We start from the raw sequence: 25,243 nt of genomic DNA, 5'->3' as shown, positions 1-25,243 counted from the left end.
GCTTAAGGAATTGTGGGGAAATGGCTTTCAAACTCATGATAAGATGACTGGGAGTACATTTAATTTGCGTGGAGCTGTTATGTGGACCATTAATGATTTTCGTGCTTATGGAAATTTATCCGGTTGGAGCACTCATGGTAAGTTAGCATGTTCGATGTGCAATGAGGATGGATCATACACCAAGTTGAGAAGTAAGTATTGTCATATTGGTCATCGTCGTTATTTACCTATAAATCATTCATGGTGCAAAAATACTCAACTATTTAATGGTCGTTGAGAGATGAGGCATTGTCCAAGAGAATTCTCAGGCAATGGTATACTTGATTAATTTGATTACCTTGTACCCCATAAGTTTGGTAAACATGATAGCAATAAAGATAGGAAGAGGAAACGGAATGCTGAAGAATTAAATTGGACAAGGAAGAGTATTTTTTTTTTTTTTTTGAGTTGGAATACTAGTCCAAATTAAAGATTAGGCATAATCTTGACGTTATGCATATTGAGAAGAGTATATTTGATTATTTGATCGGGACATTGCTGAATACGAGGAAGTCAAAGGATACCCTCAAGGCGAGGATGGATTTACAAGACATGAATATCAGGGAAAGTTTTCATTTGAAACTAAATGCACGTAATATATTGGATAAGCCTTTAGCTCAGTATGTATTCAAGCCATCTGAGCGTAAAGATTTCTTGCATTGGTTGAAATCAATTTTCCAGATGGTTATGCAACAAATATATCTCATAAAGTGAGTGTGGATGAAAGGAAGGTGTTAGGTTTGAAGAGCCATGATTGTCATGTGTTGATGCAACGTGTGCTTCCAATGGGAGTTAGAAAACATTTGAAAAAACAAATATATGGCCCACTTGTTGAGCTGTCAATTTTCTTCCAACAAATATGTGCAAGGACACTGATTGTTTCTGATATTGATAAGTTGGAAAAAGACATTATCCACATATTGTGCAAACTAGAGAACATATTCCTGCCTGCATTCTTTGTTCCCATGGTTCACTGAACAGTACACTTACCACATGAAGCAAAATTGGTATGACCAATCAGATACCGATGGATGTGTCCTGTAGAAAGGTAAAATGCCATCAGATTTACTTTAATTGCATTAAGTGTGTCTTTCTACTTACTGATAATTGTTCATTTAATAGATTGTTAGGCTTGTACAAGAAATCTATATGTAACAAAGCTCACCCTGAAGGCTCTATTATGGAAGCACACTTGGCATACGAGTCCTTAACTTTTTGCCCAATGTATTTGTGTGATATGTTGAGACTCCATTCACTTGACTAGAAAGAAACGATGACGGTGGTGATCCCAATCTATTGCTCTCAGTGTTTACACAAAAAGCATGTCCATTTGGAGCTCGTGTACTGGTTGAACTTTCGAGGGAAGATATAGAAGTGGCATATTGGTATATCTTAGACATTGTAAAGAAATAGAAGACTTTAAGAGGTATGTGATAGTAATGGTTTTACATATATTGAAATTGTGCAAAACTTTAAGTTTGTTTGAATGTACAAGGGGGATATATAATGAGGTAGAAGGTTACAAGCAACCCTACCTTGGCAAATCCTATTAACCCGGTAAACCCTAAAGTTGTCACTCCTTAGATTAAGGGAGTGTAGCAAGTAGCTAGGACACAACTATCAACAAGTCATCTAGATGTCAATCTTCCTCAAATTAAGGGATTATACTTAATAGAGAATCCCATGGAAAGAAAGAACATAAAATCTGGCAACATCAGTCACCCCATATTGTCTAATAAAAATATTTATAATTCTACAACTTTAACTTATATATATATATATATATATGTATGCAGTGATCATATCCAGATTTTGGAAAGAGATAATCATGTCAATGTACAACTGAGACATAAACAGTTGTTTCCTGAATGGTTTAGGCAGCAGGTCACGTCATTGTATTATCAAGAAACTAGATTGGTGAGTGAAGAAAATTTTTCATTAGCCCAAGGTCCGGATCGACGTACTGTCCAATACACAGGTTGTATTATGAACGACATTCGCTATTTGGTCACACAAGTTGATCAAAATCGTACAACGCATAACAGTAGGGTAATGACACCAGGGGCACACAACGGTGAACCATGTAACTTCTATGGCCGATTAATTAATGTCATTAAAGTACAATTTATAAGAGGTTATAAGGTGATTCTTTTCAAATGTCAATGGTACAATATAGATACCAGAGGAAAAAGATTTATTCGGGATTATCATCTTACATCAGTCAATGTAAATAATCGGTGGTATGATAGTGATCCATATGTGCTAGCTAGATAAACACATCAAGTATTTTACATTGATGACTTAAAGTTGGGCCATCCTTGGAAAGTTGTGTAGAAGATTCAACATAGGCACGTTTGGGATGTTCCTGACAAAGATGATGATAGTGTGGACCATGATAATGATGAAGACGATGATGATTATGTAGATGAAAATGAAATTTTCATGAGACCAATCCTGAACGAGGATGATGAAGTTAATATTGAATTATCTAGAGATGATGTTGATTCTGAATCTTTTGATGCTAATGACAAAGAGGTACGAAGAATGTTAGGGCTAGAGAAGGAGGGGGAGGATGAGGAGAAAGAGGGGGATGAGGAGGAAGAGGAAAATGATAAGGATGAGGAGGAGACGGAGGAAGGGGTTGCAACTTGTGACACAGATATTGATTGATGATTATGGTGAGATCTGTACATTATAAATCAATATTTATATTCTCCAATAGTCTATTTGCTTATATATTTACTAATAGTCATATTATTTATAACAAATTAATGTTTATTATTTTATGGTTATAATGATTTATCCATGGTGTTAGTCTGTTACATACATAAAATTTTTTTTTTAAATTTATTAGATGACAACTCCTACTCAATGAGGAAAGAGGGTGAAACGGTGAGGGACGCCCCACCTCCGCCTCTGCCACCACCACCTCCTCCGCCACCTCCGCCACCACCACCTCCTCCACCACCTACTTCTTCACCAGAAAAGCCAGCAAACATGAACTTAGGTATTTGAGAATGGCTACTTACAATTCTTTCAACATTTTTATTTAGGAGTTGATCTTTTAATGTTGTTTTAAACAAGTCATAAAATTAATCAATGCATATATTCTTTTTTAATTTTTAGAGACAAATTTTAACTTTAATGTCAAAAAGATGACATGTGGAAAGTCATGCGGGAAAGGCCTCCACGATATTTTGGAGGCAAATAATGGGAAGAAGATGCCAGTCATATTTGATTTCAAACTTCAAGTTCCAAGTGGTTTGGTAGTATCAGGTTTTTTCACTACCGAGATAGGGAATATTGTTCGGACTCACTCGTCAGTTTGCTACAAGAAATGAATGAAGGTCCCATCTTCAGAAAAGAGGACACTGCGGAATAAGTTGCTTGTGAGTTTGATTTTAATTTAGTTTATTCATAATAATTTCAAGCACTCACTTTTATCTATTTATGCTTGATAATATAGGTATTATTTGTGGTGGACTTATCTCATCCAAAGATAATTGAATATGTTGATAAGAAGACGGCAAAGTTGTACTCTGTGTTTAGGCACCAATTGTATAAGTACTACTTGTCATGTGGAACACCTGCAAGAGGATGAACTAATCTACCAAATGATCGAATATGGAATGGGAGACCTAAGAGTCACCGGGACTAGCTATGAGATAATGTTTACACTACTACCCACTTTTTGGTATGCATTCTATACATCATTTTCTAATATACATCCAAATTAGATGCCAACTTTTTCTTATATCGTTGAACAACAATTTTTTTTTTTTTTTTTATCACAAGTTGATTTTGTAATAAATGGAATGAGCATAGAATAGTCCTTTTTTTTTTTTTAATATTGAAAGTTAATATATAAGAATATATTAACTTTTACATGTATTTGTTGGTATTAATATATATAAGCTTGTGATAAATAATCGAATGCAGGGCTTGTGATAAATAAGCTATGCTTCTTCACTGGTGAGCTTATATATATATATATATATAATGAAGAGCTTGTACATGTATGTTATTGATGAATAAGCTCTGCTTCTTCATTGATAAATAACCTCTACTTCTTCACATGCTTTTACATGTATTTTATTGGTATTAGGCATAATCGAATGCAAAGCTTGTTTTCATTTATTAGGCTATTCATTGCTTTTAGTTCTACATTTCAGGTTGGTAAAATTTGAGAACGTCTACAAGAGAATGAGAGCAAAAACCATTGGATATAGTGTTTATGAAAATTAGATTCTAATTGATTGGAGAAGATGTTAGATAGTGGTATTCTATTGCATTCGAACAAATATGTACAACTCAAATATATGAATATGTATAAGTTGAGGAGATAGGAGCTTCCCAAATTGTACACCTTTACAATACTAACTCTTCTTTTGCTTGTTACGTACCACTTGTGTAATGTAGGAGCTTTCAAAGCAAAATGCTAATAATAGGAAGAAACTGAAGTATCACCACAAGGAAGGAGCAAGGATATTCATCCAACATGCTAGGACAGCTCACAAGGTAATGAAACTAAAGTACCTATAATACTCATTATGCACTCTCACATTTGTATCTTCATTATTAAACAGAAAGGATATTCATTATCAGTGATTGACAATTGGGGTGCTTTTCACAAAGACAAGAACGACCAGTGGATCAATGATGTTGCTCGAGAAAAATATGTAAGCCATTCATGGGCCACTTATTTTTTGTCATTTCAAATGCACTGGAGATTAAAATTTTACAATTGACAAGATACAACTTAAGAAACACAGTTGAAATAAACATGCAAAATTGACACGATACTACTTGTTTGTCCCACTAATATATCTTATGCTAACTTTGCGTTTGTTACTTGTTGAGAAAAACATTATATGTGCCTAGTCCAATTTAATCCATAGTCAAATAGAAACTACAAATCATGTTTACATACAGGTTTTGCATGGTGATTTGCTTCTGCATCAGATAAGGATAACATACAAGTGGTCAAGTTGTGTTTTCTTAAGCATATTATAGCTGAAATGTTTGGAATTGAAAGAAACTAAATTGTTTCTATTTAATTATGAAAGGATAACATGAAGAAAAGGAAGGATGAAATAAGGGAGAAGCTGATCTAAGAAGCACCTAAAGGTACACCATCAGATTCCATACATATGCCATTCGATGATGAGTTTGGAATCATGGCTGAAAACCTCGGGAGGAAGGGAAAATCAATTAATGGTGTAGGTGTTTTTCCTCGTATGGATACCTCTGGTTGCATTTCTTCTATGGCATCAAGTTCCGAGTTAACTGATATGAGATCTCAGATCAAGCTTCTGTCAGATGATTTCCTCAAATTGAAACAAGCGAATGAACAATTGAGAGCTTGATTGGATTTACGTAATGATGATGAAAAGCTGTTCACAAAAATCAAGGCATTTATTGCTGCAAGTCAAGAGAAGACTAACAACTCTCATAATCTGATGGTGATATTTTAAAGGGTGAAAATACTTATCCTGAGCTGGAAGAACATGATTTGGAAGAGGAATGATGTCCATATTGTGTCTTTTGTGGTTAGTTTCAAGTATGCACATGGTACACCTCTTTTGTTAGCACATATAGCACCTCTTTTGTTAATTAGCACCTAAATGTGCCTTGGACTTGTCATTTGTTAGTACCCAAGATATCTATATATAGGTGTTACTATTCTTGATTATTCTGCTTAGACTTCTCTTTTGTTGGTACCTCAAGCTGTCGTTTGTTAGGCACCTCAAGCTATGTTTTGTTAGGCACCTCAAGCTGTTTTAAACTTCTCTTTTGAGATAGGTCACCATGACTTTAACTTTTGGGATGTACATTTGGTGAATGTATTTGACTTATGTGTTTTAATTGTTGATTAATGAAAATGTGAGGTATTACCTTATAATTGTTATGAATTGCAATTCTAGATTACGAAACAAGAAAAACAATTAGTTCGTTGTTATTATTTCTAGAAAGGTATTTGATTTAAACATATGTGATGTAAGTTGAGCCACATATAAAGGAATATGTGACCTTTTCAGTGTCACTTAGTGTAAACTATATCATTTGGTATCATATTGGATGACTACAAAATCATCACTTATAAACCTGATACGAGACAAAAAAATAGGTCACGTAATTTTGTATTTGATGATGTATAATTCGTCGCACATATTGTTATTAAGTGACATATAATTCATCACACATATTGTTATTAAGTGATGAATGTTGTGTCACGTATACTGAAAAAATGTGGTGAAAATAAAATTCGTCACATGGACTATAGGTCAGCTGTAGAGGTGATGCATTGGTGACCTTAGAATTTCGTCACATATTGTCAGATGTGACGAATTTTCTTGTTTATGTGACGAATGTCTGTCACCACCTAAGCCATGTTTTCTTGTAGTGGTTGCTAAAGTATTTTTAGCACTAATTGATAGGATTATGGGAGTGCTTTTTATGTGGATGGCTCACTCACTCACTCCCATTTTTTGTTCATCTAGCTTGTTTGTGGGTTTTTCCTCTTAGTGGCGGATCGGCAATGGCCGCACAGCTATTGTGGTGGGGTCAACAATCTTCTAGATCTAGGTTTTTTATGTTGTGAGCTTGCTCTTTTTGGCCATTTCTATTGTATTTTCTTTTGGGCTATGCTTGTATTTGGATTGCCCAAAGGCTTTTTATTTCATGTAATAGTTTTCCAACCGAAATGACAATTTCTATTTGACATGACATGGACTGGTAGTAAAGGGGTTGTTGTAAAATGACAACAGATGATGATACATCAGTGGGGCATATAATTAATGACACAAGACATTCTCTCCGTTTAATCCCCAAAACAAGAGCTCTCCATACCCGAAAAGAGTCCAATAAAGTGGCTTATCGATTGGCACGTTTGGGACGTTCAAGTGAGTAATGAAGAGTGTGGTTTGAAGAATCCCCCTGATATCATTAAGATCTCCTTATGGAGGATAGTTTATCTTTGTAACTAAGGTGTGAGACGCTCTTTTTCCCTTCGACTAGATTAAAATTCTCGACAAGGTTTTTATTGAGACCATTTATTTTGTACCTTATCCTCCATGTACTGTATGAATTTCAAATTCCTTTATAAATGAATGTCACCCAAAAAAATTACTTTTATTAGTTTTTTTTATTGGTTTAAACATTTATTATAACAGATTGTTGATTGACCATGCTTTTTATTGACTTAGCATTTATAATAATTTAGAATTTAACATCGTGAAAAAAAAATTTAAAAATATCAAAGTGTTATGTAAGCTGTTGAATTAAAAATTTAACATCTTTTTTTAAGATGGCCTGAGATAAACATTTTGGTGCGAAAAGTTGCGACGATGGAAGTTACAGTAGAAAAGAGAGACACGATGGCAAGCTGGGCGTCGACGAGACTAACCGATCCCGACAGTTTGGCCTTGGAATTTCGACGCCACACTCACTCCTCAGGAGCCAGCTCCTTCGTTAAACAATAAAACCCCCCACCCCACGTGGTCAATTTCCCCTCCTCCCTCATTTGCCCCTTTTATCCCCACGTGCTCAAATTCCCCCCACCGTCCCACCGATGAATTCAACTCTCCTCATCTCTCTTTCTCTCACATAATTTTTCCATAACTCCATCCCCAACCCAAACCCTCTCTCTCTCTCTCTCTCTCTCTCTCTCTCTCTCTAAAAAAATGAATTTTGATCAAATAAAAATAAAATTATTTTCCATAAATTCGGTGTTCATAATCTCCGTCTTCCTCTTCGGTTCGTTAATTTCACCCGCGGAACCGACGTCGTCCGGCGATCACAGCCACCCGTTCGTCGAGCTCGATAACTGTTGCCCCAGATGCAAGCCAAGCCCCGAAGCTCGAAAGAATCTGAGCCTCCACGGGCTAACATCTCCGCCGTCACCCTCGACGTCGTCTCCGTCTCCTTGGCCGAGCTGCGAGGTTTGGACGGAGGCGTGCTCGGAAGCTGTTTTGAGCTTCGCGAAGCGGCCGGAGAATATGGAGTGGCTGAAGACGGTGAGGCGGAGGATCCACGAGCATCCGGAGCTCGCTTTCGAGGAGTTCGAGACGAGCCGGTTGGTTCGGGATGAGTTGGACCGGTTGGACATCGGTTACCGGTTTCCTTTGGCGAAGACCGGAATCCGAGCTTGGATCGGAACCGGCGGTCCTCCGCTTGTCGCCGTCAGAGCTGACATGGACGCTCTTCCAATTCAGGTATTTTATTATTATTTATTTTTTATGCTTTTCGCTTCGACTTGAAGCTGCTTACAGGTCTGCGGCGTACATGAAGCTTCAACTCTTCTTTCTGTTTCTCTCTTTGTTTTTTTCCCTAAAATACATAAAAATAAAAAATAAAAAAAAAATCATTTTTAATTTCAAAATTTGAAAAGAATTAGATAGAGTATTTCTTAGATTGGTTATGCATGCCGTACACTTGCATTTGAATTCTAAATTTTGACAAAGAGATACAAATTTCAATTTCACGAGACATCATAGGCTAAAATCTTGAATATAACATAATGTATATAGGTTTTTATTTTTCTTTTCTAATGCTCACGCGAAAACAAAAGTTCGGAGATCTTACAAATGTTTTTTTATTCCCTTTCTTATAAATATTATTTTTATAAAGAAAACACATGTACTTGTTCTAGATTCTTGTATTAGATATTTGTGTCAGAGAAGTACATAGACAATAAAGGATATGTGATTAAGAGATGGACAAAAAAAAAAAAAATACAAAAAAGATATGATGTTTGTCAACGAATGCAACTTGTTTGAAATATCGTCTTGACAGATTGTGAAGAAAAAATATATATATAATGTGGGGAATATTACTCATGTAATTGTAGGAGGCTGTGGAATGGGAGCACAAGAGCAAAGTAGCCGGCAAAATGCATGCTTGTGGGCACGATGCGCATGTGACTATGCTAATTGGCGCTGCCAAGCTCTTGAAGAGCCGTGAGCACCTTCTCAAGGTAATTTGGTTTCAACACATTATCAATAATTTCTTGCAACAGTTGCTTACTTAATCCTTAATTAGTTAAAAATTAAAATTATATCAGATGAAAACCTTTAATAATTTGTTAAAACCAAATATGTCAGAGTTTGTCTTGTTTTACTTGACTACAGTTGTAGGGCTAAAGGCCAGGGAGGGGGTAGGGCTACCCTAGAGACTCTGGCCATGAACTCGATTCCCAATGTCATTTACTAGCTTGTTTTTCACGTGCTTCTATTCAGGGTTTTTTTTGTTGGTTCTTCCATAGATGAAATTAAATCTTAAAAAAAAAGGAAATGATAAACTTACTTTTCTCTTCAAGTTATCCTTTCTTTTCGAACAAGCGAACGAGTGATATTATCTTTATTAAAGAGGTGGAGGAAGGGGTTAAACCTCACAATAAGCGAATCATAATAATATGGTTCAAATTCACTTATGTCGAGAATCAAACCTAAAACCTCTCACTTACAAGTGAAAATGAATAGTACTAAACTATATTATTGCATTTTCTCTTTCATTTCATTTCTTAATTTCCTTATGTTTGTTTTTTAATATAATCTACGTGATTGTAATCAAGCAACACATAAATGCCTTTAGTTTAAATTGCACTTTCATATCATGATTTTCATGTTTGAGTTGGATAGAAATCATTCTTTTTTATCTGGTATTATATAATCTAGTGTACTCTACTTCGTTTCACGTTGTTAAATATAAATGAGTTTCACTTTTGAGAAGAAAAAAAAAACCCTACATTTTGACATTTATTGGCTTAAAGGGTTTTTTCTTTTCTTTCTATTATTCCTAAACGTTCACTTAATTAGTGGAATAATTATAGATGTTGTACTAGTTTTCAATTATTAAACACGTAGCAAACTAATCTTGTTCCTTTTTTTTTTTTCCTTTTTCCTTTTCCTTTCCTCGTGTGGGCGATTTTATGGCCAAAAAAAAATCTTAGGAAGAGTACTAGAAATAAATCACATATTCGAATTCTATGGACAATATTGGTTTACAAAGGATCACTCAGATGGTTTTAAGATTCCTTGTGGAATTGGATGTGTCCTTAAAGTTGTTTTTACTTTGATATTTTGGGTATAACATCACACACATATCATCCCTCTCCTGTTGGGTTTGAAATTTGACATAAGGACAAATATTCCCTTGTACATAACATGTGCACGCAGGTATCCTAAGAGGAGCAGAAAATAAGGTACTTATGAGTTTTGGTCTGTGTACTTTGGACGCTCTGGTCCTTGTAATTTTAATTTTTTTGTGATTTTACGCATGTAGTTTAATAATTATTTTCATAAATATGCAATTAGTACTATGGTCTAGGTGATATTTATCTTCATCAGTAAGTGAGATCTTAGGTGCGATTCTCATCAAAGGCGAATTTTAACCATATTATTGCTAGCCCATTGTGAGACTTAAGCTTATCTTCTTTCCCTTAATCTAGATAATATTGTTTGTTCAAAAAAGAAATATGAAGGTATATTAGACTTTTCAAGTATGGAAAGCACCTTATATGTAATAATAGAACACATGAGATCAATTTCTAAAATATAAAGTGTTAATTTATAATGAACGGGAGCATTTTTGCTCACCGCCATAAACTATGATGTATGCTTATCATACATCTAATCATCTGTCACGTGTCTATCCATTTAACCTTGTTTAATTTTTTTCAAAATTGAAAAAGTAATATTTAATGTGAAAATTAACTAGAATTAGGTGAAAGGATATGTGACAAATGATTAAGTATATGGTGCACATACACCGTAGTTATGATGATGAACAAAAAAGCTCCCGTAATGAATAGAGATTAGTTGTTTTTGTGTTGGAGTGTGAGTGGAGCATGTGGATCAGTTAAGGTGTGCCTGTCTAAGTAAGGAAGATATGAAATCGATTGAGATATAATAATCCTTATCCCTGTCTGGTGTCGTTGGTCTTAGGTCTAATAATACGACGCTAATTGTTAAACCGATGGCTGGCTGATGGGTCAAATGTTGGAATCATATAACATGCGTGTGTACATATATAACAAGGTTATTAATCATTTTTAAATACATTCATTTGATGTTAGAAACGTTGAATTTGATATATTTATATTTATAGTTAAATTTTGTATTATATTTTTTTATATTTTTAACTTGTAATCATTTTAATTTGCAACTTTTTTTTTTTTAATTTGTATGTATTTTATTTTTAGTTTGAATTCGTACCCATATATTTAATTTTTTTGGTACCAATATTTTAAACTTTTATTTGTACCCATTCATATAATGTAGCAAATTTTTTTTTTAAAAAAACCCTCTTTGTCATATGTAAACTATACCAATATTTAAAACGTAACCATATTTTTGTTATAAAAAAAAAAAAAAAAAAAAAAACCGTACCCATTTGGCTTTGGCTTAAACGACTGCTTAATACAATAATATGTTTGATAATTTGAGTCAAGAAGCTTGTTCTATCTAAATGGAGAATAAATTAAGTTGTTAGCAGTCTTTGTATACCGATTCCTTGGTTTCCCTAACTTTGTGGACTGGAATCACATTTTTTTACCAAGAAAAACGTTTGTGGGTTGTTTGTCGTCACATAACGGTGATGATTGACAAAACGTTTCCGTTAAAGATGACATAAGTTAGAATTAAACACTGCTTGCCACTTAGTACTATAGTAATATTTTTCTTTACTTGCAAGTGAAAAGTTTTAAACTCGATTCTCGTTAAAAACGAATTAAAACCATATTATTGCTAACCTATTGTGACGCTTAACCCATTCCATCACCCTCTTAGTGGAAAATATTGTTTGTTAAAAAAAAATAAAAAGTTAAACACCACTTTTTTATTATATCTCATATTTTAACTGGACTATTAATTATTATGTTAGTATATTATTATTTTAGACAAAAACAATTATTATCGGCAATTATTATTTATGTTTATTAAATACAAGCGATATACTTAATTATTATCGTCTCAAGTTTGATTCGAGTCATTCGACTTGACATATTGTTTGACAATTTACACCGTTGCAAACACAGGGAACTGTAATATTGCTATTTCAGCCGGCGGAGGAAGCCGGTAATGGTGCAAAGAGAATGATCGGAGATGGCGCTTTGGAGGATGTGGAGGCCATATTTGCAGCTCATGTATCCCATGAGCACCCAACTGGCGTCATCGGTTCAAGGGCTGGACCTCTCCTAGCCGGCTGTGGCTTCTTCCGAGCTGTTATCAGTGGAACCACGGGCCAAGCTGAAAGCCCCCACATCTGTACTGACCCTGTTTTGGCTGCTGCCGCAGCTGTCGTCAGCTTGCAGGGCATCGTGTCTCGAGAATCAAACCCCTTGGACTCTCAGGTACGTTAAGTTATCTTTCGACATGGCAAAACTGTTAATTTGAGAAGAAAACTGTGACAAACCCTTAACATATGTCGTTTTACCATGCACTCAGGTTGTTTCTGTGACTGCATTCAATGGAGGCGATGATCTTGGGATGATACCAAACACTGTGGTACTTGGCGGTACTTTCAGGGCTTTCTCCAACACAAGTTTGTACAGAATTCTTCAAAGAATTGAAGAGGTTTGTAACCTTTTATATCTTCTCCAATATTGGTTCTAGGCATTCACGGAACAAGAGAGATAAATGACAAGCGTGGAGTAATCCTGTGACATGAATATTTCTCTACTTATCTTATTAAAATTGGAAGGATAATATGATATGACGATTCAACATCAGCTTTTTTCTACTTACTTAAGAGATAAACTTACACTTTGGGATGCCATAATAACGGTATTTCGAGTAATCACATAATATCATATTTAAATTTCTCATCTAATGAACTTGACATACTACAATCGCGATGTTATAGTTGCATGGAAGTTCTTCTACACTAGTAAACGCAATCTAAGTAGGTCATTCAATTCTAATGGGTAGATACTTTATTTTCTTTATCTTTAATCATTGGCATCGATTCAAAGTTGACACAGTTAATCTGCATTTGACAAACAGGTAATTGTGGAGCAAGCAAGCGTTTACAGATGCTCAGCAACAGTAGACTTCTTCAAAAACCAGAACACCATATACCCACCAACAGTGAACGATGAGAAAATGCATGAGCATGTGACCAAAGTGGCCGTCGATTTGCTGGGCCCCACTAACTTCAGGGTGGTGCCACCCATGATGGGGGCGGAGGACTTCTCATTCTACTCGGAGGTCATCCCTGCTGGCTTCTTCTACATCGGGATCAGAAACGAGACCTTGGGTTCCACACACACAGGTCACTCTCCTTATTTTTTCATTGACGAAGATGTTTTGCCCATTGGGGCTGCAATTCATGCCACAATTGCAGAAAGGTACCTCAACGAGCGGTCGCGGGTGATCACAGACGGGTGATTTTAAGTAAATCGAGCGGCTAGGTCAAATATTATTGATGATGTTGTTGTCTCAATTAGGCACAAGGAATCAAGGATGATGTGCTCTTTAAATTTGAGTGCTTAATTAGGATTAAGGGACTAAGTATAGGGTAAGATTTGTCCCTCTTTTCTTTGGTGTAAAGGTATCTAATAGAAGAAGAAGCATGTTCTGCCTAATAATTTTTGCAAGTTGTAATATATTTAGGGGTGTGATATTCACACACCCCTTTTTACTTCTCAAATACTCTTCTAACTTTCGAATGTCGGATCAAATGAATTAAAGAAGATCAAATGACAGATTAACAAGGGATGTGTAAGAAGTAAAAAAGAGTGTGAATAACGCATTCCTATATTTATGTTAATTTTTAGGTTTGCCGATCTCCAAATTTTAGGGAAGAGTCATTATTCATCTTTTTCGTTTTTTTTTTAACAAATGATATGATGTACACTAAGAGGGTGAGAGTAGTCTATGTCTCACACTAGGTTAGCCTTAATAATGTGTTCAAATTCATATTTGAGAAAAATCGAATCTAAAACCTTTTACTTATAAATGAAGAAGAATATAATTAAAACGTCATACTAAGTGGGATTCCTCTTAAATCATCTCTTTTTACACCAAACTCCACTAACACTCACAAAGTTGATCCAATGTCACATCTCACCAGTGCCTTGAATTTTACACATTGCATTTTTACTCAAACCACCAACGGTTTAAATGACTCAAATCACCACAAATCTAACAAGGGCATGTTACTTTATAAGAGATGAAATGGGAAGAAATGAGTGTATTTGATTGTGTTTTATTAACAACCAAATGAACGAAAAAGTAGGTGAATCTCATTAACTTTAGGTATCACATACATGAAAAATGAAGGTACAAAATAACCAAGAGGTATGTTTACCTCGTATCCATTCTTTCTCATCCTCGTACTAGTAACCATGTCTGTACTTTAATTGGTTAATGAGCAAACATAAACAAGAGAAACGCATTCGGAAAACAAATATCTTTTATCTTAAAAGATGTGAAACTGTACCAAGTAAACAAATATGTTTTCTTTCTGTTCTTTTTACACTAAATGCTAAAAGGGTAGTGATATTGGTAGTGCACATTAAACTTGGAGACAATGAACAAGGTATAAAACACCCAAGTTTCAAGCTACTATTACTCCTTTACTGTCTGAATAACAAACTTTGGTTAATCATGCTTTTACAAACGAACTTCATTCTACGACTTACAAAACAAGCTCCAGAAATCTTCCGTGGTTTTCCTCGACAAACATTTCCTAGTTTACAAGTCTCACCTCTTCTCACCGCATATAGTTCTGGCAGCTTGCAGGGCAAAATATGTGAGGATTATGTCAGCACCGGCCCTTCTGAGACACATGAGCGATTCCATCATAACCTTTTCTTCGTCAATCATTTTCAGAACCCCACCTGCCTTGATCATTGAATACTCACCGGAAACCTGCATTGATAATTTTCCAGAAAATAAGCACACTTTTACAGACAGGCCAGGAGTGGAGTTCTAATTAATCAATCAGCACATTACAGGAAACGATAACATTTCTACTACTCACTACAGTTATCAATCGTCTACCTTCAAATAAACATGACATGTTTCCAAGACTCACATATGTGTTGATTCAAGAAGAGTGCATTGTGTGTTCGAAGCTTAATATGGAGTAAAAAAACTTCCTGTTCGGGAAAGAACGGTACAATAAGGAGGTCATTTATGACAAGACTCACCTGATATGCAGCTATTGGCAGAGGAGAGTTATCCCGGAGTAATCTTATGATATCTAAATATGGTAGTACCAGGCTTCACCTGTGAATTATTCCATAGTTTTAGAACTAGAGTTTCTGCCATTAAGTAGCTTCACACAAATATTTAAAGCAACACTAACCAAGAGGATATCAGCTCCTTCAGACTCATCTTCATTTGCCTCAACCATAGCCTCTCTATAATTTGCGGGATTCATCTGATAACTTTTGTTTTTCCAGCCACATTTTATATGCCAAGTCAGCAATAGCCCAAATATAAATGAAATTAGCATAAGGTTTAACTCCAATGAGCTACATACGTTTTCTTGTCACCAAAACGTGGATTCGAGTCCAAGGCTTCCCGAAATGGACCATAAAATGAACTTGCATACCTGTTTGCAACACAAGGACGTTCCTCAATCCAAGTATAAATCTCACCCAGTGCAACTCGAGAAAGTTCATGTAAGAAATGCCTAAAAGTGCATGCCTTGTGGGGTCTTAAAAAATAATGAAATTTCCTTTAATGATCAACAAAAGAAACAGTGTAGTGACAAGATCGAATTACTTTGCTGTATAAGACATGATAGAAACATGCTGAAAACCTTCGGCATCAAGAGCAGTTCGAATAGCTCCCACACGGCCATCCATCATGTCACTGGGACTGACAACATCTGCTCCAGCTCGGGCCTATTGATAAGAGGTGAACGTGGCAAACAGTATGTTACTGATATATCTCTATTGAACAAAATTTACAATTGAGAAATTACACATATAGGACTGCCACAATTACCTGGGAAACAGCTTGCTTACATAATTGGTGTACCGTCTCATCATTCATAATAACTCCTACAGCACCAAAAATAAGTTTTGCGATCAATAACAGAATGTATATATGAACGAAACATAACCTCTTCTAGAAAGAGCACTTCTCATGAGTCATGGCATATGTGACTTACCATCCTCTCTAACAATACCGTCATGCCCATCAGAGGAATATGGATCTAAAGCAACATCAGTGTAGATAACCTGACGAATGAGACAATTAAGCAAAATGACATTCTTCCACACATAAGAACACATAAATACATAAGGCCAAGCTGATTAAAAAGACTAAATGAGCTACGTAAACTTACAAGATCAGGGTATTTGTCCTTCAGCAACCGTATTGTTCGCGGCACTAAACCATTATCGTTGTAGGCTTCGTCACCTGTTGAATTCTAAAAGGCAGAAACCTATCCAATTATACTACATCATTCTACAGAACAGTTGAGCAAAAGCACGAGATAAAGAGTAAAACCTTCAAAGCATCTGGAACTTTGGGGAAGAGCACAATACTATTGACACCAACATCTCGAGCCTTTGCAACCTGCTCCACACAAGACATACTTAGAACCAGTAATTCCCAAATCCAATAAAAATATCATATCCAGAAAAACCTCAGAGCCAGTGCCAAAAAGCTTAAACAGAACAGATAGAGCCAAGCTACTTCACCTCTTCCACAAGTCCATGTCTCCAACCAAGCCTATAACATCCTGGCATAGCCCCAATCGGCGTGTCGTCCTGACCTGAAAGATTTACACAAAAATTGCAAAATTCACAGAGGTTTAAACATGAACACGTTGTAAAATGCAAAACTTTATAGCAACAAATGGGTTGCAAGCAAGCAAACCTTCATGAATAAAAAGTGGGTACACAAAATTAGCAGGGGATAAACTTGTTTCCTGAAGCGCAGCTCTTAGCGCCGGCGACCTTCGGTTCCGGCGAGGCCTCCGACCGATCGGCTGACACAAAAATCAACACCCATTAAAACCCACAACCCAAATTTCACATTTTTATATCAAAATTTGATGCAAAACAAAATACCATCAAAACCTACAACCCAAGTTTAGCAATTTGAAGGTTCAGCTACTCACAAGTGAAGACACCACCGGAGTTCCAGATGGCGCGGCGGGCTTAGGAGGCGCCGGCGGTGCTTGTGGCGCGTTTCCTGCGACGACGGCGGCCTCGCACTCGGCGTCGCTGAGCCGGGTCTTCCCAAGAGATCCGTCGCTGTCGCTGGCTCTTATGGTGGACAGGCGCTGTGGGCGGGTGGTCTTGATTTGGATCCGACCCGAATTTAGTTTCAGAGCTTTTGCGGGTCGGAGACGATCCAGACCCTGGATGGGTCCCACGTTAACAATTGTTGAGGCCATGAGCTGGAAATGCTTCAGAAAGAGAGGTGGCTGTAGGAGAGAGATGGCTAAAGATGCTGACAGAGGAGCCCTCTATCTATCTTCAATCCGATAAACTGAACTTCGAAAGCTAGTTGCTATGGGGCCGTTACTGACATTTGAACTATTATTCTCAACCGTTAATTAACGTATTTATTTTTTATTAGTAATAATTATCATTTAACAAAAAATATCATTATCATTTAACAAAAAATATCATTATTAGAAAAAATTTATTTTTTGGACAATGTATTATAGGTAAATCAACAATTAATATTCAAACTTAATTAAAATGAGCATCTCGCTACTTACTTAGTATTACGGTTTAGTGGTATTCTTCTTTACTTGTGAGTGAGAGGTCTTAGATTCGATTCTCACCAAAGGTGAATTTGAACCACATTATTGCAACCTATTGTGAGGCTAAGCTCTACCCCTTGATGTAGATAATATCGTTTGTTAAAACAAAAAAACAAAAAAAATCTCATTATTACTAATTGAATAATCTTCAATTGCCATGAAGTTATGATTTAGAGTTCAAGCCTATAAATAATACCAAAAAAAAAAAATCAACACCTCACTATTACTAATTGAATAATCTTTCAAAAGCTTAGTGTATATTTGTCCTATTCATAACGACCCTGAACTTGAGTTAGGAAAAGTCGGAAAACCCCAAAAACTCTACAGGCTGGCCGGGCCTAAAGGAGCTTATTCATAAAAATAAAAAAAAATGCAGCACGATTGAAAGAGAACTACGAAAATACATTTTTGTTTGTAAAAAAAGTAATACATAAGTTAGTTTTTTTATTGTTAAAGAAAAGTTGAAGAAAGTAATACACAAGGTTTTTATTGCTAGAGAAAAGTGGAAAATCAATATATTAACTATAAACTCTACTTAGTCAATTACAATATAAATAAATCATATAATAGTAATTTCTCTTTTCAGCCAAAAACTTTTTTATTAAAAAATTTATATGCATATTTAATAATCATATACGAAGATCAAAAATTTTGAGGGCCTATACAAATTTTGGGCGTTGTGCCACTGCACCTTTTGTACACCCCAAACGCCCCCTTGAGTTGCCACGAGCTAGAAATGCTTAATAAAGAGGAGAGATTTTTAAGGGTGGCTAGAACACTATTATTGTACAAATAGAGGGACACGAGGAAAAGAATTCACCTGTATAATAATATATGGCGTATCATTCTGTATTCCGGGCATATTGAAAAATCTTTCTAGAAAGAGAGGTGGTTGTTGGACCAGTTTGGTCCCTTTTTTTATTTAAGGGTGTGTGGTATCATAGGTTCATCAACTTTACCCATGTTTAGTTTTTGCCCCTCAACTTTCATATTAGTTTCTCCCATTCTCCAACTTAACTCTATGTTGCACGAGTGGTCTTTCGGTCAAATTTGTCTTTTTTTTTTGTCTAATTCAAGAATATAGTGGTCTTTTCAGATTTGGAAGATTCCTAACATGTGAATGATATCCCTTCTCGAATTTTTTTTTTTTCGTCTAGTTGACTTCACAAATTGTTTATCATATGGACTCCTTGTCTTTTATTGATGTATAATCTAATGGTTTATCTTATGTAATTTTCCTACACAACCCAAAATTATCTGAGTTTAACAATAATAACAATAACATGTCAATACTGAAAAACAATTGGTGCCAAAGATCACTATAAGTACCAATAACATAACAAATTCAAAATGCATTATATTCCCAACATGTAAATGTTAATCTTACCATCTATTTGTATCATCATTTGTATCATCTCTCTAATCGAGATGAGACCCACATGTGTTGTGAGGGTCATACAGTTACCCATCATTGACAAATCCAATAAGTAGTGCATCAGACTTCTTGAATCTGCAGTTATAGAACAAGCACATATCCATGGTACCCTTAAGGGATTGGAATATGTGTTTGATGTCATTCCAGTGGTGGCGTGTTGGCGCAAAATTGTATCTTGTCAAAAGATTCACAGCAAATGAGATGTCTGGTCTAGTACAAGGAGCTAAGTATAATAAAGCTTTAATTGCACTAAGATAAGGGAATCTGATCCAAGGATGCCTTCATCATCTTCCTTAGGACAGAAAGGGTATTTCTTTGGATCCAAAGATCGAAAGGCCATGTGAGTACTAGATGACTTTACTTCTAAGAAGTTAAATCGATGCAACTATTTCTTAGTGTAGTTCGATTAGTGGATTAAGATCCCCTTTTTACGGTGCTCAATCTACAAGCCAATAAATACTTAGTCTTACCTAGATCCTTCATCTCACATTACTTTTTCAAGTGTATAGCAGTCATTTGGATATCTTCTGAAGTTCCAATGAGGTTCATGTTATCGACATAAACTGCAATTATCGCAAAACCAAAATTGGTTGTCTTAATGGACACACATGGGCACAATTTGTGATTCACATATCTCATTCTGATCAAGTACTCACTTAAACTTTGTACCACATACTTCCAAATTATTTCAAACCATATAACGAACGCTTTAACCCAAGTGTTCCATGGTTGGAAACACATGTATAACTAGTCCTTTTGGGACTTCAATATAAATCTCCATATCTAGATCTGTATAAAGATACACATTGACCATGTCCATAAGCTACATATTCACTTTTTGGGAAAAAAAACTAAACTAATTAAGTAGTGAAATGTAATAATGTCCATTAAGAGAGAATATGTCTCCTCGTAATCAATCCTAGGCCATTGTGAGAAACCTTATGCCACGAAAAGGGCCTTATATAGTACGACCTCATTATTCTCATCACGATTCCTTATGAATACCCATTTGAAGCTTACGGGTTTCACGTCCAAAGGTGATGGAACAATTGGTCTGAACACGGGACGTTTTGTTAAGGAATCAAGTTCGACCTGGATTGTCTCTTTCCATTTTGTTAGTCGAATCGACGTTCGCTTTAATAATGGATCATGGTTCAATGTCATCGCTCTTTTTCTATTTCGGTTGCCACCACATAAGCAAACACATGATGATCTCGTTCAGTTTCCAGATGTTTTACTAACAAATATAGTTTACAGAAATCTTAAAGTTCTCGAGATCAAGATTTTAAGGTCCTGTGTCCAGGACATTCCCATGATCTAGAACAATGTCAAGTTGTGGAACAAACGAGGTAGTAACAGAAGGAGCAAGACTTGAGATGACTGACCATGTCTCTACATTTGTTGTTACTTTGCTCTTCCAGGAAAGCTTGTCTTTCAAACCAACTAGGCTACCTTGTTTCAGGGATGACTGTTAGCTGCCAATATCATTTTTCGTTCATTAGGAACATTTCAGGGACATTTGCATGAGGAATATGTGATCTTGTGACTGTCACTAGATTAGTAAAGGCATATGGTAGGTTCTGAGCTACACTATGAAGATTAAGGATTCTACACACTTCATTTTCTCATTGTAAAGTTTAGGGATCAAGATAAGTCAAAGTGGTGGCAAGTGTAACACCCCGTATTATAATATATATATATATATGTGTGTGTGTGTGTGTGTGTGTGTGTGTGTGTGTGTGTGTGTGTAGGTACTTGTATTTATTCCAAATGTAATGGTTTTGTTAGATTTCTTTTATACAAGAACCTATACTTTCGATATGTAAACTTGTCTCAACGTAACATCATTTTGTTACAAAATTATTTCAGAACTAGCTAGTATTATTTCGTATTCGTATTTAGTTAGACATGTTTTTAGTTTGAATTGGAGAGCTAAGATTAAGATGGGATTATACGAGTTTGGCTGATTTTTCTAACAAAGGCTAAGTGGTGTTTTGGCAACCATTAGAGAATTAAGAGAAGGGGTTAATCACTACTCTAGATAGGTTGAGGTGGGATTTTATATCTCATATAGTATGGATGTGGCCTTTGAGTATTTGTCCACATGCATGATAATGATTATAAGCACCATTAATTACTAATGTTTCTAATGCTAGATGTCCAAGTGTAGCACAAAGTATGAAACGTATCATTGAAGGCTTAATTGAAGATTTCATTTCTTTCTCCATAAAAAGAACTAGGGGAAGAACACAGGAACAACATCGCACCAGCAAGATGAAGTCCTTTCCTTTTGAGACTATTCCTCTTTCATCATCCATTGTTTTACCTTATGTAAAGGCTTTAAGCCATCTTTTATTGAGTTTTGTAAGTCTCTCATACATAGTGAAATACAAATGAAAGCAAATCCTAGTGGATGTAGTCGATTTGGCGAACTACTTAAACCTTGTGTTGTTTATACATTTACATTTTGAGATCATTGCCATGAGAAGCACTCCCACCAAACCATCGAAAATCTACCTTTACTCCACCCTGAGAATCTGTGAAAGAAATATCGCAGAAAATGCATTCAAGCTTACCTAATAGTATCTCCACTAAACTCACCATCACTTTCATCTTCTTCAAAAGAAAGATATCCAAAAACTAGAATTTCGTCCTACCTATTTAACCAACCAAAACACCATCATCCGTAGCTCAGATTCAAATATTTCGTTCATGAAAGTTGTTCATTTGCCCAGTACCTAAAATATATCCAAATTGCAGAAGAATCCAAGGTGAGATGATCCTAAATGTGTGAAATACCAACCCAGTCTCCAATCCCGCTAAAAACTAGACAACTATATTATGAGTACCTATACCCCATTTTCCGTAGCTCAAATCGAAACACTTACTTCATAAAAGTTTTTCCTATTGCTCCCTACCATAACATATCCAAATCCCAGAAAGATCCAATTGGTCCATTCATTCTAGATCATCAAAATACTATCACAGCCTTGAAAACCCACAGAAAACCCTGCAGTCATGTTTGGAGATTCAAAACTCCAACTTACTGAGCTCAAACAGAAATACTTTATCTTAATAGTTTCTCCTTATCATCTTTTCTATAACATATCCAAAAATCATGACAGTCCAATCTATATGCTGACTTGTACGTTAGTTTGAGCAACTAATGTACAATTGAGCTTGCCTTCTCAGCCAATCTCTTTGTATGGCCAATATTTCAATTTTCTGTTGCTCACTGATGTGTATTTAAACTAACCTAAATAATAGATTAATTTAAATCAAATTAAACTTGCAAACGCACGAATCAGTTGTAATAATATATACAAATATGAGGTCTATCGCACATGAATTGCTTTATTACCAATTGAACCGATTAATCATGCTAAATTAATTAAACAAACAAAGGATAGATTGAATTGAATAATTGACTAAGACTAAACTTAACAAGAAAAGGAAAAGATAATTAATTAAAATAAACACACTACACAAGAAGAAATTGAGAAACAATGGAAGTCTAAGGTTATGAATCCACCAACAACAATCCTATTTACTTTTCCTAGAGCCAACTACCATCCAATTATCATGCCAATGTAAAGGTTGTTCTTTCTAAGGTATGAATTAATCCGTGGTTAGACATCAACTCATGTACCTCTGCATATAATTATATCCTATTGGTTTGGCATATAATTAAACACATAAAAACCCATTATGCATAGAAGAATCATGTCAACCAAGTAGGACCAGCTTGATATTGGTCATCCTCACTAGTTTGTCTACTCTTCTTAATCTTAATTCCAATAAAACTAATTGATCGGTCATCCTCATATATTTATCCAAATATCTAGATGCAAAATTCCTAAATGTGATCAGTCATTAGAAAATCGAATCAGAAGTAAAATACGCACAAGGATTAAGAATATAATATGACATATAATCGAATAACAATTAACAAGTACTTCGCAAATATTCATGTCATGGCTTCACCATAAACCTTAGAAAATAACTTAGTCACACATAGAAGTAAAAATAAAAGAAAGATAGAACCCGGAGTCCATGGCAAGGCAAGTCCCTGAGCTATTCTTCGTGAAATGTGGCGATGGTGAATTGTGTAATGGTGTGGGTCGATTTGTAGAGAGAGTTTAGGACACCTTAAATATACAAAGAAAGCCCTAAAAGGTATTGAAGAAACTCTCCAACAATAAAACAAACTCCTAAACAATTAAAGACACAAACTAAGAAAAAATCATTTTTGGCTTGGGAAACACATCTTCTATCTTGCACACCAATTTTGGGGTCAATTTATCTTTTGGAAAAGAAACATAATGTTATGTCTTATCTTTCCAAGCACATATCGTATGCCACTAGGAAAAATCGGGAATGGCTTGCAATCTTCATTCTTGCACAACTGCGTAATTCTGACGAGAATGCAACTCTTGCGAGATTGACTTGTAAAACTGGAATGAACGACTATATGGGGAATTATGAAATTTGGATACAATGATCTTCAACCTCTTAGATTTATTCTCCAATTGGCCTTGCATCAAAATTCCTTCGGAAAGTCGATTTATCACCAAAAACGTCATAATTGCGCAGATTGGTTGAAATGAAGGAAAGCAAAGTAATAAGGCTCTTTTATAATCAATTCCTTAACAAAACTTAGGGATAATTAACACGAAAATATGAGAAATAATGGACCTATCAAATACCCCCAAACTTATTGTTTGCTAGTCCTCGAGCAAAACAAAAATAAAAGACATCAAGAAAAACAATAGACCTTCCATAAATTAGACTTGGTGCGATCTACAAAAGGTCACCAAACTTAAAAGAATTAAATACTTTTCCAAATAGAATTAACCAAACCTTACATAACATTCTCAAGTGTAATGAGTGAAATAACCAATATCAATACAACTTACTTAACACGGATAGGTATATGCAAACCAACTTCAAATCCTCCACCATGAATATCACTCGCAAAAAAGATCACACATTAAAGAGCAAAGTGTTTCACTCAAATCATGATAAGCAATATAAACCCCATAAACTTACTCTTCATATCAACCCTCCACTAATGTAAATAATTACAACATCAAAGATCAAAGGTCTTTACAAGGGTTGTAATATTAGGTCAGGGCATAGTAAACCACTAATTTGGGTCCAAATAGAATCCTACTATGCATAGTAAAAAGAAACCTAATTAAAGAAAGAAAAAAGACAAAACTGATGGGAAGAAGGAATACAAAACATAATCGGATTAAGATATCCTAAACAATAATAGGAGAAAGAATACAAATGGCAATCTAACTACTAACAAAAAACAACCAATTATGCCTTTATTTATATTAGTGGGAAGGTAAATTCCTTACCCCAATAGGATTACAACTCTAATAGGATAATATCTAGTTTAAGAGATTTGGTAGAATCCCATAAAGATATCCCAGATATGATAGGATTTACATGATCACATTCCTAATCTAATAGGATTGCAACATTCCTCCTTGAGTGTGTAAATACTCAAATAAATAGCGCATCAGGTCTTCAACAATAAAGTAAGTACAATTGATGAAGTCGTTAGCACAATGAGCGAATGGGAGTCTCAAATCAACGGATGAATGCATAAAAGGTAAACTTCACAAAACCTCGTTATGGTAAAAGCCAAGGTAGGATAAAAACCCATAGACTAAGGAGAAAAGTGAGAAGTTGTATTAAGTCAAAACTAAACGTCTTTTGGATGCAAGTAGAATAGCTCACGAGGGTATAATTAGCCTAGGATAGGTGCCTCGTCAAAACTTAGTTAGGTAGCAAAAACCCAATGAGAAAAATTCTCCTAATCATAGGGGAAAATAGTACATTAAGAACAAGTGAGTATACTTTTGGATACTCCTCCTTAGTTTGACAAAACTTCCAAATGAAAACTACAAGCATTGCATATAATAGTTAGGCATACCGATTCCTCGGACAAGCTTCCAGAAGGTTCAATTCGACAATGATGTCATGTTAGGGTCGATAATGTCGTCTCGGATCGGCTTGCTTGAC

The 25,243-nt window shown here is 35.4% G+C and overlaps 3 protein-coding genes across 3 annotated transcripts; 2 read left to right on the top strand and 1 right to left on the bottom strand.

Annotated features, from left to right (window-relative positions):
- The first annotated feature begins 492 nt into the window (after nt 1–492).
- Nucleotides 493–2,709, top strand: LOC125470429 (acidic leucine-rich nuclear phosphoprotein 32 family member E-like). The gene is made up of 2 exons (XM_048569429.1): nt 493–723; nt 2,374–2,709. The coding sequence occupies exons 1-2, from the start codon at nt 493–495 to the stop codon at nt 2,707–2,709; spliced, it is 567 nt and encodes a 188-aa protein (XP_048425386.1).
- A 4,930-nt stretch (nt 2,710–7,639) lies between these two features.
- LOC125470482 (IAA-amino acid hydrolase ILR1-like 6) lies at nt 7,640–13,686 on the top strand. Its single transcript, XM_048569608.1, has 5 exons — nt 7,640–8,252; nt 8,888–9,013; nt 12,074–12,388; nt 12,483–12,611; nt 13,041–13,686. The coding sequence occupies exons 1-5, from the start codon at nt 7,722–7,724 to the stop codon at nt 13,422–13,424; spliced, it is 1,485 nt and encodes a 494-aa protein (XP_048425565.1). The 5' UTR covers nt 7,640–7,721; the 3' UTR covers nt 13,425–13,686.
- Nucleotides 13,687–14,578: 892 nt separating this feature from the next.
- LOC125470480 (delta-aminolevulinic acid dehydratase, chloroplastic-like) lies at nt 14,579–17,412 on the bottom strand. Its single transcript, XM_048569605.1, is given in 13 exon segments — nt 14,579–14,909; nt 15,191–15,256; nt 15,258–15,269; nt 15,349–15,430; nt 15,526–15,597; nt 15,771–15,892; nt 15,996–16,051; nt 16,162–16,231; nt 16,339–16,422; nt 16,503–16,571; nt 16,697–16,770; nt 16,875–16,986; nt 17,119–17,412. Coding segments are annotated over 13 exon segments (1,266 nt in total). The 5' UTR covers nt 17,398–17,412; the 3' UTR covers nt 14,579–14,741.
- Between the last annotated feature and the right edge of the window lie 7,831 nt (nt 17,413–25,243).

Source organism: the organism of the source record quoted next, unplaced genomic scaffold (genome assembly GCF_019419815.1).
Source record: "Pyrus x bretschneideri cultivar Hongxiangsu unplaced genomic scaffold, Pyrus_bretschneideri_v1 Contig100, whole genome shotgun sequence".
Classification (NCBI taxonomy): Eukaryota; Viridiplantae; Streptophyta; class Magnoliopsida; order Rosales; family Rosaceae; genus Pyrus; species Pyrus x bretschneideri.
Note: the sequence above shows the minus strand (reverse complement) of the source record. Positions and strands in the feature narration are given on the sequence as shown.

What these genes read in the sequence shown, in the direction of transcription:
- LOC125470429 (XM_048569429.1), top strand. Translation starts at nt 493, where the DNA reads ATGCATATTGAGAAGAGTATATTTGATTATTTGATCGGGACATTGCTG. An exon ending in TGAAATCAATTTTCCAGATG is followed by an intron (nt 724 to 2,373) that starts GTTATGCAACAA and finishes AAAGTTGTGTAG; the next exon opens with AAGATTCAACATAGGCACGT.
- LOC125470482 (XM_048569608.1), top strand. Translation starts at nt 7,722, where the DNA reads ATGAATTTTGATCAAATAAAAATAAAATTATTTTCCATAAATTCGGTG. An exon ending in CAAACCCCTTGGACTCTCAG is followed by an intron (nt 12,389 to 12,482) that starts GTACGTTAAGTT and finishes CCATGCACTCAG; the next exon opens with GTTGTTTCTGTGACTGCATT. An exon ending in TTCTTCAAAGAATTGAAGAG is followed by an intron (nt 12,612 to 13,040) that starts GTTTGTAACCTT and finishes TTTGACAAACAG; the next exon opens with GTAATTGTGGAGCAAGCAAG.